Source organism: Myotis myotis, unplaced genomic scaffold, assembly GCF_014108235.1.
Source record: "Myotis myotis isolate mMyoMyo1 unplaced genomic scaffold, mMyoMyo1.p scaffold_m19_p_5, whole genome shotgun sequence".
Lineage (NCBI taxonomy): Eukaryota > Metazoa > Chordata > Mammalia > Chiroptera > Vespertilionidae > Myotis > Myotis myotis.
In genome coordinates, this window is record NW_023416357.1 from 63,931,610 (window position 1) to 63,947,633 (window position 16,024).

At 37.8% G+C, this 16,024-nt stretch overlaps 1 protein-coding gene across 18 annotated transcripts in view; it reads left to right on the forward strand.

Annotated features, from left to right (window-relative positions):
• Window positions 1-16,024, forward strand: part of FER (FER tyrosine kinase) — a 305,227-nt gene that overhangs the window by 57,664 nt on the left and 231,539 nt on the right. For all 18 annotated transcript variants that reach the window (XR_004967573.1, XR_004967574.1, XR_004967575.1 and 15 more), the window contains one exon: window positions 14,616-14,799. Coding sequence is in view for 14 of the 18 variants with exons in the window: in XM_036309530.1 (XP_036165423.1) it covers window positions 14,616-14,799 (184 nt within the window). In the remaining 4 variants the exon portion in view is untranslated. The remainder of the gene's footprint in view (window positions 1-14,615; window positions 14,800-16,024) is intronic.

The following is a 16,024-nucleotide window of genomic DNA, read 5'->3' on the forward strand; positions in this document are numbered from 1 at the left end:
TATTTGTTTAGAAGCCATTTCAATCCCCTTTTTACCATGATACTTAAAAGCCTTTAAAATCACAAGATCATATTGTAGCGTTATCTTGCCTTTGTAGCTGAATTTTATGTGTCTAGTGTCCTACACTTTTCATTGGACAGTTGGAAAGTAAATGGAAAGAGAAACCAATGTTTTTAACAGAGATTTATGGTTATAGTCTTGAATTGTAGCTAAACAGTTTTCATATTTTGTTTTTTTTTTAAATTATAAAAGTTGAAATTATAAAAGTTAAAATTTTCTTTCTGGCACCTAACTGGTTTGGCTTTGCTCAGTGGTTAGAGCAGTGGCCTGGGACTGAAAGGTCCCCAGTTTTGATACCCATCAAGGGCACATGCCTGTGTTGCGGGCTCGGTAGAAGGCGTGCAGGAGGCAGCCGATCAATGATTCTCATCATTGATGTTTCTATCTCTCTGTTCCTCTCTCTTTTTCTCTGCAATCAATAAAAACATTTTTTTTTTCCTTTCTGGCTAAATATGTAAGCCTTACTAGAAACTCCATTTTCTTTTTACTATTTAATGTACCATTCTCTTTTATTAATGTATTTTTCTTTGTCTTTTACTTGTATATTCTCTTGTTATTTTTAAAGTAAATGAAAGTACAGAGGTTTTACTTTTCTATTATAGCTTGAGTTCTGAACATCTTAGTTGGTTTTAAACACATGGTTTTGCCATCAAACAATTTTGTGAATAAATATAGTTTGTATCTGGACTAGGGTTCTGACATACGCCTGTAAATGTTGGAAAAGTTTGCCATCACATCATCCTTATAAAAGTAGATGATTTCACAAAAGAATTACAGGATCATGTTGTCTGTGAATAAAGAGTTTTATTTTTCCTTTTCATTATGATTTCTTTTACTTGTTGATTGCCCTAGCTAGCACCTCTAGTATAATGTTGAGTAGAAGCAGAAAGAGCAAAGATGTTTGCCTTGTTCCTGAACTTGGGGGAAAGTCTGGCATCATTAAATATGATGTTAGCTGTAGTATTCAAATATTTTTTTTGATTAGGTTGAAGAAATTCCTTTCTATTCATTCTTTATAATGGATGATGGATTTTTGTCAAATGCTTTCTTTGTATCGATTGAGATGACATTTTTTCTTCTTTTTGATTTAATACGGTGAATTATTTTGATTGATTTTCACGTTTCAAATATTACAACAGCCTCACATTCCTGGAATGATAGTGCCTCTTGCCTATGCTGCATTATCATTTTTTAGATTGTTGAATATGGTTGGCTAAGTTTTTGTTTATAATTTTTTAAAAATGCTTTTGATGGTTACATTGTTTCTTTAAAATATATTTTTATTGATATATTTTCAGAGAGGAAGGGAGAGGAATGGAGATATAGAAACATCCATAATGAGAATGTCCCCTATTGGGGATCAAGTTGGCAACCCAGGCACGTGCCCTTGACTGGAATCTAACCTGGGACCCTTCGGTCCACAGGCTGACGCTCTATTCACTGAGCCAGACCAGCTAGGACTTGTTTGTAAATGTCATCTGTCTTTTTCTTTGTTTCTTGTAATATCGTTATCTCATTTTTATTTTGCTGTCCTCTGATTGATTACCTCCTATTCAATTTTTTAGAAAGATTTGTGTTCTACAGCTCATATTTCTGAAATATTGGTAGAATTTATTTCTGAAGGTTTTAAAACTTTAAATTCAGTTTCTTTAGTTGATTTAGGGCTATTTGGTTTATCTGTTTCTTTTCGTTTGAATTTTAGTAGGTTACTACTTTCAAGGAATTCGTCCATTTCATTTAAGTTGTTGAATTTATTGGTATTGTTGTTTATAATATCCCCTAATTCACCTTTTTATATTTGCAGAATTTGTGCTGACATTTCCTTTTTCATTCTTGATATTGGTATTTTGTGTCTTCTCTCTCTTTTTCGTAATCATTTTGGCTAGAAGCCTATTGATTTTATTAATATTCTCAAATGTCAGCTTTTGGTTTTGCTTTTGTGTGTGTGTGTGGGGGGGTTATCATTCTACAGCATAATTGGATTGATTGATTGCCTTAGTACTAGATTTATTTATTTATTTAAAAAATTTAAGTATACTTTGACATACAATATATTACTTTCAGGTGTATGACTTAGTGATTCAACATTTATATACCTTGTGAATGAATTGTCATGAGTAGTGATTATCTGTTACCATTTAAAGTTATTGTAATATTATTGACTATATTCCCTGTGACATATTTATTTTATAACTGGAAGTTAGTACCTTTAATCCCCTTCACCTGTTTTGCCCATCACCCCACTTCCCTCAGGCAGTCATTAGTTTATTTTCTATGTTTTTGAGTCTGTTTTGTTTTATGTTTCTGCATATAAGTGAAATCATATAGTATAAGCTTTTCTCTAATTTCATTTAGCATAATATTCTCTAGGTCTATTCATGTTGTCATAAATGGCAAGATTTTATTCTTTTTTATGGCTGAGTAATATTCATTGTATAAATACATTGCATGTTCTTTATCAATTCATCTATTTATGTACACATAGGGTTGCTTCTATATGTTGGTTATTGTAAATAATGCTGTAGTGAATATAGGGGTACATATCTTTTGAAATTAGTGTGTTTGATTTCTTCAGATAAATACCCAGAAGTGGGATTGCTGGGTCATATGTTGTCCTTTATTTTATTTTATTTTATTTTATTTTATTTTATTTTTTAGGAACCTTCATACTGTTTTTCACTGTGGCTGCATAAATTTATCCCACCAAGAGTGCATGAGGGTTCCCTTTTATCCACTTCCTCACTAACACTTATTCCCCCCCCCCCTATTTTTTTGCTTTCTATTTAATAGACTTATGCTTTAGTCTTTATTATTTCCTTCTGAATGTTTAAGCTTAGTTTGTACCAATTATTCTATTTTCTTGATGTGGAAGCTCAGATCATTGATTTGAAAAGTATCTTATTTCCTTTCCTAATGCAGGCATTTAGTGCTATGAATGTCCCTAAGTACCCTTTTGCAACATTTTATCCTTTTCATATACTATTGTGTCTTCATATTCACTCAGTTCAAAATATTTTCTTATTTCCTTGCGTTATTCTTTGATCTATAGGTTATTTAGAATTGTGTTATTTAATTTTCTAAAGTTATGGCATTTTTCTTGAGATATTCTATTTTTTATTCATAATTTACTTCCATTTTGGTCTGAAAATATTCTTTTTATGACTTTATTTCTTTATATTTATGTACATGTTATATATCCCATAGTATAGCATATCTTGATTCTTCATGTATATTTGGTAAGACTGTGTGTTCTATTATTGGTTGGAGTGGTCTGTTTGTCAACTTGGTACAGTTGGTTAATATTGTTATTCAGATTTTTAATGTTTCTACTGATTTTTTGTCTACTTGTTCTATCAATTATTGATATGGGGCATTTGAAATCTCTCACTGTAATTGTGGGTTTCTCTGTTTCTTCTTATAGTTCTCTGTTTCTTGCTTCATGTATTTTGAGACTCTGTTGTTAGGTGTATAAACAGTCAAGATTGTTATATCCTCTTGATGACTCTCTTATCATTATGAAGTGACTTTTATTATCCCTCATATTGTTCTTTGCTGTGTTATCTGTTTTATCTGCACATTTTGTTTCCCTTTGGCAGCTTTTAGGATTTGCTTTTCATCATTGGTTTTAAGTGATTTGGTCATGATGTGGTTTTTCTTTTTTACTTGTGTTTGTGGCTTCTGAGCTTCTTGTATATACCTGAGAGTTTGTAGTTTTAATGAGTGTGGAAAACTTTTATCCATTATATATTCACATATATTTACTGTCACCCCTTCTCTTTCTGCTGGCCTTCAGAGACTCCAGGTACGTGTGTATTAAGCTGCTTGTAACTGTCTTACAGCCTACTGATGCTGTGATCATTTTTTCCTCCTGTCTTTTTTCTCTTCTGTTTTATTTTGGTTAATTTCTATGGTTATGTCTGTAAATTTACTAATCTTATTTTCTAGTTTACTTAAAGATATACTGAAGTACTAGAGAAGATGTTCAAAATAACTGCCTCATAGTTACATAGTCTGATGTTACATATTTAATTGATTCTATATGGATAGAATTACACTAGTGTTTTATATTTACCAAGCCTCAAAATATGGACAATAGCATTTATGGGGGGTTTCTCTTACATGGGTAGAACTCTGAATGCTTCTGTTTTATCACGCACCGTGTTCAGGAAAAAAACAAGGCAGGATGAGCCACTCCACAAGACACATGCCCATAGGAGTCAGTCTGGAGAAGTTTGAAGGGAGCTCTCTTCACACACTTTTATGACAAGAGTGGGAAACAATCTTTCTTTCAAATTCTTCTTTCTCTATGAGAAATACAAAAGAGTGCTAAGGGATTAGTAAATTCCCTGATTATTTATAAGCTCTCACTACCCTAAGCAGATGGAATAAGAGGGCACCTATAGCTAGATTGTGGTGAATTAGCTGTTATGTCTCATTAAAAAAAAAAAAAGTAAAGTTTTCTATAATTGGCAGTAGATTTTCTTAAATTGTCTCTTCACTCATTATGAATAGTTCTGTGATATTTTATAGCCAACTAAAATTGATTAGATCCATTGAGTTGTCTCTTTAGAGTACTTTAATTATGAAAACCAGTTTGAAATGAGCTCAGATCTCAGACAGATGGTTAATTTGTGTTTAAATAAATTCAAATTTTAAAAAATGAATAAAACTTAAAAAATCTATTTTAGTTGATTTCCTCATTTTGAGTCCACTAATAATGACAACTGGCCTTCTTATTCAATAATCTCTAAACCTTGGAGATTTTTAAAAATCAAAATTACATATGGATGATGTATGGAGGTTCTAGAAAAATATTCTGAAATTCAAATTTACCTCTCAGTTCAACATAGAGAAGAAATACATTTGGATACAGGACTTGCTAAAGACCAAAGGAGAGTTTAAGCTAAGTTTGTTGATTATTAATTCTATTGAAAGTGACCTGAAAGTGAGAGGTTTTCCTTTTTATTTTTTAGACCTACTTATTAGTACATGATATATTAGTATCTAACTTAAGGCATGAATGCTTTTCACTGCATGGAGCTTAATATGATAGGAACTCTACAAGGTCATAAAGAGTAATGGCACTTTTAGTTATTAATCTAAATTTGCATTTGGTTAAAGCTATAGAAATTGGAGTGACAGCTATAATATTCTTATTAGATACTGAAATATTATGTGGGATGGAATATGCTCCATGATTCATTTATATTCTGGAGGTAACTTCCTAGAAATAAAATGAAAGCATAATTACTTGCTTTGTCCCCTTTTTGCTTAGTTTTGTTATATAAAGCTAAGTTTCACATTCAAAGAGGTTAAGAGAAGTTAAATCTTTTTGCTGATTTTCCTCTACATTTTATAGGTGATGTCCTTAACAATATTAGTTTTGGACTTGAGTATTAGAACTGATGCAGAAGGTAAAAATTGTAATCTTTCTATAACTTTTAACTTTTTTAAAAAAATATATTTTATTGATTTTTTACAGAGAGGAAGAGAGAGGGATAGAGAGTTAGAAACATTGATGAGAGAGAAACATCGATCAGCCGCCTCCTGAACACCCCCTGCTGGGGATGTGCACGCAACCAAGGTACATGCCCTTGACCAGAATCAAACCCGGGACCCTTGAGTCCGCAGGCCAATGCTCTATCCACTGAGCCAAACCGGTCAGGGCAACTTTTAACTTTTTAAGAATTTTATTTGTTTAAATTTATTTTTGAAATAAGAACTATAGCAATTCATACATTTTTCTTGTTATGTGCCAGGCACTGTTATTTATATTAGGAATATTACAGATAACAAAATATCCAAAAATCCCTGCCTCCAAAAGACTTACTTTTTAGAGCAGAAGATAGCTAATTAATTTTTAAAACGTGAAACATAGTATATTACATGGTAATAATTACAATGGAGAAAACACTATAGGTAGATAGAGTGTTTGGGGGTTGATCAGATTAGTTGTCATGGAGAAAGAGGCCTTTAAATAAAGAGTGAAGGAGGTGAGGGAGTCAATCATGTGGTTTCATGGGGCAGAGATTACTCTGCGACAGAGGGATAGCCAAAGCAAAGTCATTGAAATGGGATCATGTCCAGCATATCTGAGAAGCATAACAGTCATCTGTGTGGCTAGATCTGAAGGATTGATAAGGGAAAGGCATGGAGGTATGAGAATCAGAGGAAGAATGATGGTGGTGGCAAGGGAGACACAGACTATGAAGGGTCTTGGTAGTTCTTTAAAACCCTTTACCCTGAGTAAGATGGGAAGCCATTGGTGGGCTTTGAGCAGAGGAATGACATGAACTAACTTACATTTTTATAAGAGAATTCTGGTAGCCTGTTGAAAATAAGAGGGTGGGGGAAAGATGGATATAGAAGACCAGTTGCTTCCAGGCTATTGGAGTAATCCAGGCACTGGCTTATGCTGGTATGGACTGGGTGGTAGTAGCAGATGTGATTAGAATTGGTCAGATTCTGGTTATAAGATTGATTCTTGTTATTTATGATATTTATCCTATTTAATAAATGGGTAATATGTAAATTAACCATCACTCCATCACAAAGATGTTGGCGTCCAGTCCCCTCAGCCCGCCGGAGTTCCCCAGTCCTAGGGGGGCGGCCGCTGAGAGTGGGCAGCATGAGTGGTCTGGCAGAATGCTTGCTTTGTCATCGTGGCTATGAGGCTAGCGCCCTGCCCCGGCCCTGGAGAGCCTCTGGGCAGTGTGTGCGTGGCCTTCTGCATGGAAGCTCGGCAAGCACATCCCTCCCGGGCATCCCTTAGGCTTGCTGCTTAGGTTGTCTTTCCTCCTGTGTCTGGAGGGAGGCTGAGGTTCTGCCGTTGCTGGGTATTGCTGTCCCTGGGACCACAGCACCACAGGCTGCAGGGCGCTGGCACCATCTGGAGCTGGGCACTGCTGTGGGGAGCAGTGCCCACTCTCTGGGATCCACCTGCACCCGGCATGTTCGGGGGAGGCAGCTGGGAGCAGACAGATCCTGGGCTCGGGGAGTAGGGGGAGGGGGAGGGAGCAAGTGGGAGGAGAGGAGGTCAGGGTGATTCAATCCAATGGATCTCACTCCAAGGCTTCATTCAAATGCAGAAAGCTCTCCGGTGATGTCAGGGCCTCAGACCTCGCCTCAGGCTTCTCTGACTCCCCCACCCTTAGGCCACAGCTCACAACTTCAGGGAGGGAGGATGTTTGAGAAACCGGCTTGTCTGGGTGGAAAAGAGTGCAGGAGCATCCCTCTGTTCGCTTTTGTCTGTTTTCTCTTTGTAAATCCCATTTCTGGTTTTCTACACTCTTTCTAAGGGTGACCTGGCTTTTGACAGCAAAAACAGACTCGTTGACAGTTTCACAGCATACCTCATGGACTGATTCTGTTTTCTTGCCCTCAGAAACCAGCAGGTGTATATGTCGTGTTCATGTAAAAACATTCAAACCTGTAGAGAACTTTTATGAGTTTACTTGAGCCAAACTGTCCATACTTGCCAGGAAGCAGAATCTCAAGGGGTTGGGACAATGATCCAGAGAATGGCTGTTTTTTGCTTTGTTTTATTCATTCTTCTTCCCCCTCCCTCTCCCCCTCCCCCCTCCCCCTCCCTCCCTCTCCTTCCTCCTCCCCTCCTCCTCCTCCTCCCCTCCTCCTCCTCCTCCTCCTCTCCTCCTCTTCCTCCTCCTCCTCCTCCTCCTCCTCCTCCTCCTCCTCTTTTTTCTTCTTTCTTCTTTCTTCTTCTTCTTTCTTCTTTCTTCTTTCTTCTTTCTTCTTTCTTCTTTCTTCTTTCTTCTTTCTTCTTTCTTCTTTCTTCTTCTTCTTTTTAAAATATATTTTCATTGATTTCCAAGAGGAAGGGAGTGGGAGAGAGAGACAGAAACATCATCGCTGAGAGAAAATCACTGGTTGGCTGCCTCCTGCATGCCCCCAACTGGGGATCAAGCCCACAATGAGGCAAGCATCCCACCCCGGCTGCAGAGAGGCTCTGGACCATGGAGAGCCTCTGAGCAGCGGGTGTGGAGCGGCCAGGCCCCAACAGAGAGTAGAGAACCACGGGGAGTGGGCCTAAGCCATCAGGGCTCCCAGATTGGAAATGGTGCAGGTTGGCCTGAGGGACCTAACCCCCTTCCCCCTGCACAAATTTCGTGCACCGGGCCTCTAGTACTCTATAAAATTACTGTGAGCACTAAATTAGCATTACCTGAGTACTGAATCATTGTCCCTAGCAGAGTCACAGTTTTTACAGTTGAGCAATACATCACCAGTACACCTAATAATACATTGTTTTGTGTGTGTTTCTTTTTAAAGACACTTTAATATATATTGTTGAATCATTAACATTGAACCACAGTGTTACAACTCATGACTAAAAGCTATCTAACACATCTATTTTCTCTGTAAGGCACGCCATACCCACCTTAAACATAAGAATACTAAACAGCACTTCAGCACTATGTTTAGGGGCCATTTTAAACAGCAAAATAATGAACAGAAATCACCCAAAATGTGAAAGCAAGTAGACTGTCTCTTGTGAAGGTCAAGCTTACATAGTTGAGCTTTGCTAGCTTCATAGTATTGTTTATGGCATGACATGTATGCACACTCTATTGTTACAAACATTAAACAGATTTGTCAACAAGTGGTGGCAAAAGAATTATAATTTATTATGTGGAAGAGGAAAAATTGGATGGTTTACTCCGTTGATTGACACATAGAATAACTCTGTGCCCTGCTTATTGCCTTTTATTACAACAAAACAAAGTATACAACAACAGAATTACAATTCTGTATCTGTCAATGAGAATTTATTCACTTTGTATACTTTGTATTAATTTTCAGCTCTAACATAGTTATTTAAAAGTTAAGCAAGTATAATAGTGATCTGAGATATTCTGAGGCAACAAGAATCATATTAGTTTTGTGGCAAGAATTATGTGGCAAGAATCATATTAGTTTTTTTGCGATATATTTTGTTAGATGAATAGAATTTTTAAAATTTTACCTGTAATTTTGATTTTTACATAGTATTACTATTTCCTGAATTTATTTACATATTCTCAATGGGACCCTAAATATTTATTTAAAACAAGTCAGGAAAAAAATATAATAGAATTTCTTTCCAAATTGTACCAAACTTTTCATTTTCCTACAAGGAAGGGAGAGTGCAGATAGAATAATCAATTGATCATGAGACTGTGCCAAGTACACATTATATCAAAATGCACAAGAGTACATGAACTGTAGAGTACAAAAACAGGGCCCCCAATCTATGAAAACATATCTCCCCCCCAAAATTAGTTTTAAGTCCAAAGTTTTTTAAAATAATTTATTGCCATTATTTTAATGTACTGGAATCTGCCTTCAATGTTTTCAAAGGCTTTAAAATTTTTTTTTCAAATTGTGTTAATAATCATGATAATTAGATTTGGCAATAATAGTTTTCTTTCGCTTATTTGTCATACACTAAATCTGATAAGGAAAAAAGTATCTGGGAACTTCTTAACTTTTCTAATGTTATTTTGGATTACAAAATCTTAGTGAGGTGAGTATTGCATATTAGTGAATCATTCTGCACCAGCTAGAAAGACAGATGGGTGCTGTGCAGTTAAAAATCTGTGCAAATAGGACAGATGGGTGGTTTAAATATTTTAAATGTCTCCATGAAAATGTTTCTGTGGAGAGTGTGACTCTTCAAGTTACATGCTAAAAAATCCTAGTAACAATTAGGAATAATAGAGTTCATATAAAAAGTAATATTTAAAAAAAAAATCATGTATGGAATTCATTGAATTCACTAGTTATACCTTTTAAACTTACAGTACAATTTTAAAAAATATATCTTTAAAATTTAAAAAATATATCTTAATTGTTGAAAGTATTACAGATGTTCCTTTCCCCCCTCATTGAGCCCCTCCTTCCTACTCTTGCCTCTTCTCAGGCCTTCACCACACTATTTTCTGTGTCCATGGGTTATGCATATATGTATATTAGTTATAATGAAATTTAATAAATTAGAATACAACACTGGAAAATTCTGTCCTGGTATATGCTTGCTTTACTTTCTTATTATGAATATTCGGACTCTAGAAGATTTTTTTTATTATTTGAAATCAATTTATCTGTATAAGTGCAATGATCTTTTGAACTGTAGTCAGAATTTGTTGAATTTCAAGTGACAGAAACTTAAAGTAGCTTAAAAATGGTAAACCAATAAAAACAACAACAAACTACCACACATAAAAAAATCCACTTTAAAGGAAAGGGTCTTAGAGAGGGCTTTGGCAGCTTCTCTAGTAGGTGTTCAGGGACTTTCACTCTTTTCAGGCATTAATGTGACTTAGCTCCCCGCCAAAGGGCTGGTTTCTTTTTGGTCAGGTATGCACTTTGGATCTTGGACGTCACCTTACAATAGAATTCTCCTCCTGACTTGTGTGGATAGGGAGAAAAAGGGGTTGTCATTTTCAAGGAAGGATGTGGGACTGGCCATAGATGTATTAATGGCATTGACTCTTGGGGACTTTTTTGAAATGTATTTCTGCAGGAAGGATGCTAAGTAGCAATGTTTATGGGTAAATACAGTATTCTATGACAAAACGATTATAGTAACTAACAGTAGGGGAAGGTATTCCTGAGGACATTAAAAGTTATGTGTGATTAGTATTATTGAAGTGATTTATTAATTGCTAAATAAAAAAAATATCCCTAGTGTAATCTAGAGTGAGTTAAAACTTTCGTAGCGATTTATATTAACTAAGGCAAAAAGATTTGTTTCTTAATGAACATTAAACAAATTTTAAAATCTCATAAAGAGCTAATATGCTAATTAGACCAAACAGCAGAACGACCATCCAAATGACCTTCCGGACAAAGCCAGGGCTGTGAGGGCCGGCCCTTTGCATGAATTCTGTGCACCAGGCCTCTAGTTAAAATATAATAGAATAAAGAAATCACATAGCATTCTTTATATAGTAAGGGGATGAATTATTTCATGAATTCTTATCTCAGTTATATATTTAAAACTTTGTATGATTATTTACTGGTTAATGAAATAAAATGTATTATCCAAATATATTAATCCTGTGGGTCATTCGTGGCTTAAAAGTGAGAAAACCCACTACTTTAGGGGCTAATGTTATTTTTTTTTTTTCTGATTCCTTCAGATAGAGCTGAATTAATATGTTTGCTCTTATCCCCCTTATTCCAGAGTGGGAACCTCTTTCCAGTCAGCAGTGAGAGGGGTAGGGAGATGCCCTAGTGATTGCGTTATTGTATAATCAAGAAATTATGTCATAAAGTTAAACAAGTGATCTAGGGCAACATTTTGTGAATAGCTTGAACAGTTATTAATAGCACCATGTGTGTGAACGCTAGTGGAGCATGGTTAGAGATTCATGCTCTGTAAAAGAATGATGGGCAGCTCCCTAGGAGAAGTGAGTGGTGGTTCTAGTACTTGGAAGCACTGGAATTTGTTGGTAAGAGACATGTTAGTCTGCTAGAAAGGTTTGTTTCCTTTTCCACTAGCTGGATGTAGTGACTGTGCCTCAGAATTAGAGTGGTGACGAGAAAATCAAGGGAATTCCTCTGTTGTTCTACCTGGGCATGGTTTAGGGGTCTGAGGTCTCACCTCTGCAAAAACCCTGACTTTTTCTCTGCTTTTGGCTCTGAGCTAGAGATATTCTCCAATAGGGAATGTTTTTCTGATCCCTAACCACAGGGAATACTCAGATAGGTGCTGAGCCTAAACAGCAGCCGTAAAGGAGAGCCTCTGGTCTTGGAAATTCTCACCGTAAGATCTATTTTGGGGAGAGGATTCATTTGGAGGACTCTCCTTGGAAAGAGAGCAAAAATTCATAAATATTTTGAAAAGTTTATTCCATAAATGTATGCAATTGGCAAGAAATACTTGTTTGATTTACATAAAAATTAAAGATGTACTTAAAATTTGTATTTATATAGTTATGTATTCATATTATCTATCTGTAAATATTTTCTGAATAGTTTTAGTAAAGGAACCACAAAAAGTTTTGGTTCATATTAGCATTATCTCCTAGACTTGTCCTACATCAAGTCTTAATTTCTGTGCTTTGATTTTCAAGTCTTTCACAACCTAAAATTGCCCTATTTATACAGAGATATTTTCTTCATTTCCTCAAAATTTGCTCTCTTTGAGCTTATTTCTAAGCCTACCTAGGTGCAATTGCTTATTATTTCTATGTTTTCACTTAGTAGCCAAAATCACCAGACCATGGGCTTTATGTCAAGGACTCTGCTTTGCTGAATACTGAGTTCCCAGTGTTTATCACAATTCTCAGTGATAATCCTAATAAAAGAGAAAAATAGTAATTAGCCGTACCTCCGCTACCCTTCCCATTGGCTAATCAGGGCGATATGTAAATTAACTGCCAGCCAAGAAGGCAGCCCGCAGCCAGGCAGCTTGAAGCGAACATGAGGCTTGCTTGCTTCAGTGACGGAGGAAGCTAATGTTTCCCGCCTGCCGCTGCCGGCCTCTGAGCTTGCAGTTTTAAACATTGTTACAAATATAGAAGCTAAACAAAACCCCAGAAACCTGCTTTCAGCCAGCTGGGATCTCAGAGCTGGAGTTGAAACAGTGTTTTGATTGTACAACCCAAACAAACCAGATACCTGCATTCAGCAGCGGAGGCCTCAGAGCTGGAGCCAAGCCTCAGAGCTAAAGCTGGCCCAGAATAAAAAAAGAAAAAGAAAAAAAGGAGCGGTTGGGAGCTTCAGTCACCCGCCAGCCTGAAAACAGCCCTCAGCCCCTCACCCAGACTGGCCAGGCACCCCAGTGGGGACCCCCACCCTGAAGCGTATGTGACCAGCTGCAAACAGCCATCAGCCCCTTACCCAGGCTGGCCAGACACCCAAGCGGGACCCCCACCCTGATCCAGGACACCCTTCAGGGCAAACCAGCCGGCCCCCAACCTGTGCACCAGGCCTCTATCCTATATAGTAAAACAGTAATATGCCTCCCAGCACTGGGATCAGCGGAGCTGCGAGGCATCCTGGCACCGGGATCAGCGTGACAGGGGGCAGCGCCCAAACCCCCTGATCGCCCTGCGGCTCTGTGTGTGACAGGGGGCGGGGCCACAACCTCCTGATCTGCCCTGCTCTGTTTGTGACGGGAAGGCACCCCAACCCCCTGATGAGCCCTGCTCAGTGCCTGATAGGGGGGAGCTCCCCAACCCCCTGATCGCCCTGTGGCTCTGTGTGTGACAGGGTGCGGCGCCCCAACCCCCTGATCCGCCCTGCTCTGTGTGTGACAGGAGGTGGTGCTCCAACTCCCCCATCGGCCCTACTCTGTGAATGACAGGGGGGAGCTCCTCAACCCCCTCATCGGCCCTGCTCTGTGCATGACGGGGGGGGGGGGCTCCCCAACCCCCTGATAGGCCCTGCTCTGTGCGTGACAGGGGGGAGCTCCCCAACCCCCTGATTGGCCCTGCTCTGTGCGTGACAGGGGGTGGTGCCGCAACCTGCCCATCGACCCTTCCTTGAGTGTGACTGGGGGCGGTGCCCCAACCCCCCAATCGGCCCTACCCTGAGCGTGACTGAGGGTGGCATCGCTACCTCCCGATCAGCTCTGCTCTGTGCATGACAGGGGGCGGCGCCCCTACTCCCCAATCAGCCCTGTTCTGAGCCTGACCAGGGGCTGAACCTAGGGATTAGGCCTTCCCTCTGCCACCCGGGAGCAGGCCTAAGGCAGCAGGTCATTATCTCCCGAGGGTTCCCAGACTGCGAGAGGGCACAGGCCGGGGTGAGGGACCCCCCTCCCCTCGGAGTGCACAAATTTTTGTGCACCTGGCCTCTAGTCAGTTAATAATATTCATTGAATGAAAGGAAGGAAGAGAGACAGTGGAGTGTGAGGGCATGTGTTGGGGGGTGGGAGCGGCCAGGGAGAAGTCTATGGGGGAAAAAGGAGACATATATAATACTTTCAACAATAAAGAATTTAAATTAAGGAAGGGAGGGAGGGAGGGAGGGAGGGAGGAAGGAAGGAAGGAAGGAAGGAAGGAAGGAAGGAAGGAAGGAAGGAAGGAAGGAAGGAAGTTAGGAAAGGGAAAGAGAAGGAGGAACTATTGTCTATTTTGTCTTCCTTTTTACCTTTCTAGACTTGTCTCATCTTTTAAGGTCTGTTTTCTCCACAAAGTGTCCCTTGACTTCCCTTGTCTTTGTCGATATCTCAAACATAGACCTCAAAATTTAACATTTATAAAATTTCTTATTTTCTTGGTGGTACAGTTTTATGTGCACTGTTGTTCCAATTTGGTGTAAGCTGCTTGAACATGAGAAGGATCATATATCTGTACAGTTTTACAAATAAATTGTACATTATCCTTCACTCACCAGTTACTGCAGTGCATGCCTCCTTCAGAGCGGCCTCTATACAAAGTATTGGCAAATAGCATAGAGCTAAGCACATAGTGTATGTTCAACAGACTTTTGATTAGCCATAAAATGAGTGAAATAGCATAAAATAGTGGTGGCTCTGTTTGCACACAGAGAAGATAAAACTTTTTTATTATCTCTCTTATAACTGTCTTCAATGATTTCTCCAGGGAAAGAGACCGAAAAGGCCAAGGAGCGTTACGACAAAGCCACGATGAAACTTCATGTGCTGCATAATCAGTATGTATTGGCATTGAAAGGGGCACAGCTTCATCAGAATCAGTATTATGACACCACCCTTCCTCTGCTTCTGGACTCCTTACAAACGATGCAAGAAGAAATGATAAAAGCACTGTAAGTTACATTTCGTATTTGACATAAAATACTGTCATAAAATGATTTTAACATTAGTTGCTCTCCTACTTAAGGTTTTATGTAAAAGTTGTCTGTGTTTTGTGAGTTTTCTTATTGACCCAGACCCATGGGTGTTTCAGACCTGTTTTTCCTCGATTCTTCTTGATTTTCACTTTTGGTATCTCTTTAGTTTATGCTTCTCTCCTAAACTTCTAGCCAGCCCCAAGGATTTCCCTTCTCTTTTTTTAATATGTTTTTGTTTTGCTCCAATTAAGTGGAAATTTATATGAAAAAAAAATTCAATAGTTAACAAGTATTAAGAAGTAGATATCTGTCTCCACAGGGTTGGGAATTTAAATTTTGAGCAACAGAAAAGCCTGAAGGAAAGATTTTTTGAAGGTTTATTGGCTATATTCTTGTTGTATGTGATTAAAATCAACCAACATTTATGAGATTCTAATGTCTGCAAAGCACATTGAATATAGAGATGAGTAGGCCATCAAGGAGCTAACAGAGTATTTTGGTTAAATGCACACATGTGTACCATACATAGCGATTTAAGACAGTAGAAAAATGTAAGCCACCCTTTGGTAGACTTCATCTTTCTTATTAGCTGGGTTAGGTGATCCCTTATTTTCCCAAGAAGATAAAGTGTTTTTCGTCAACATAAATATGTATACTTTTAAGGTTGTTAATGAAAATAATGAAATCTCTGCTTAAAACATTAAATGAATAAATTTAGTTACATCTACTTTAAATTACATATTGTTTATTCAGAAATATTTATTTTTCCTATTCTCCATTTAATGAATCAATATTTTTCAAACTTTTCACATGAATCTTCAATAATATTATTTTCATCATCACTAGGACATATTTTTAAGACATATAATGGTTTCCCACAGCATATTATCTTTACTTGCTAAGAAATTGTTTCAGATCTAGCATTTAAAAAAATCCAACCATCATGATATCACTGAAATTGAAACCCATGTCACAAGTACTCATTCATATAATGTTAGGAGACTTCATGCCCCCCCTCCATTTGTCTTAAAGGTAAATATTAATGATTTCCACATCGTAACGACTTACTGTATTGCTTTATAAGGTATCTAGATAGACTTATTTACATTTGTATCATTCAGTACTTTGAATTATTATTAGTCGTATCCTCAGGGATACTTACTAAATCCTTATTAAATTTCTCTGTCTCCCCATTTTAAAA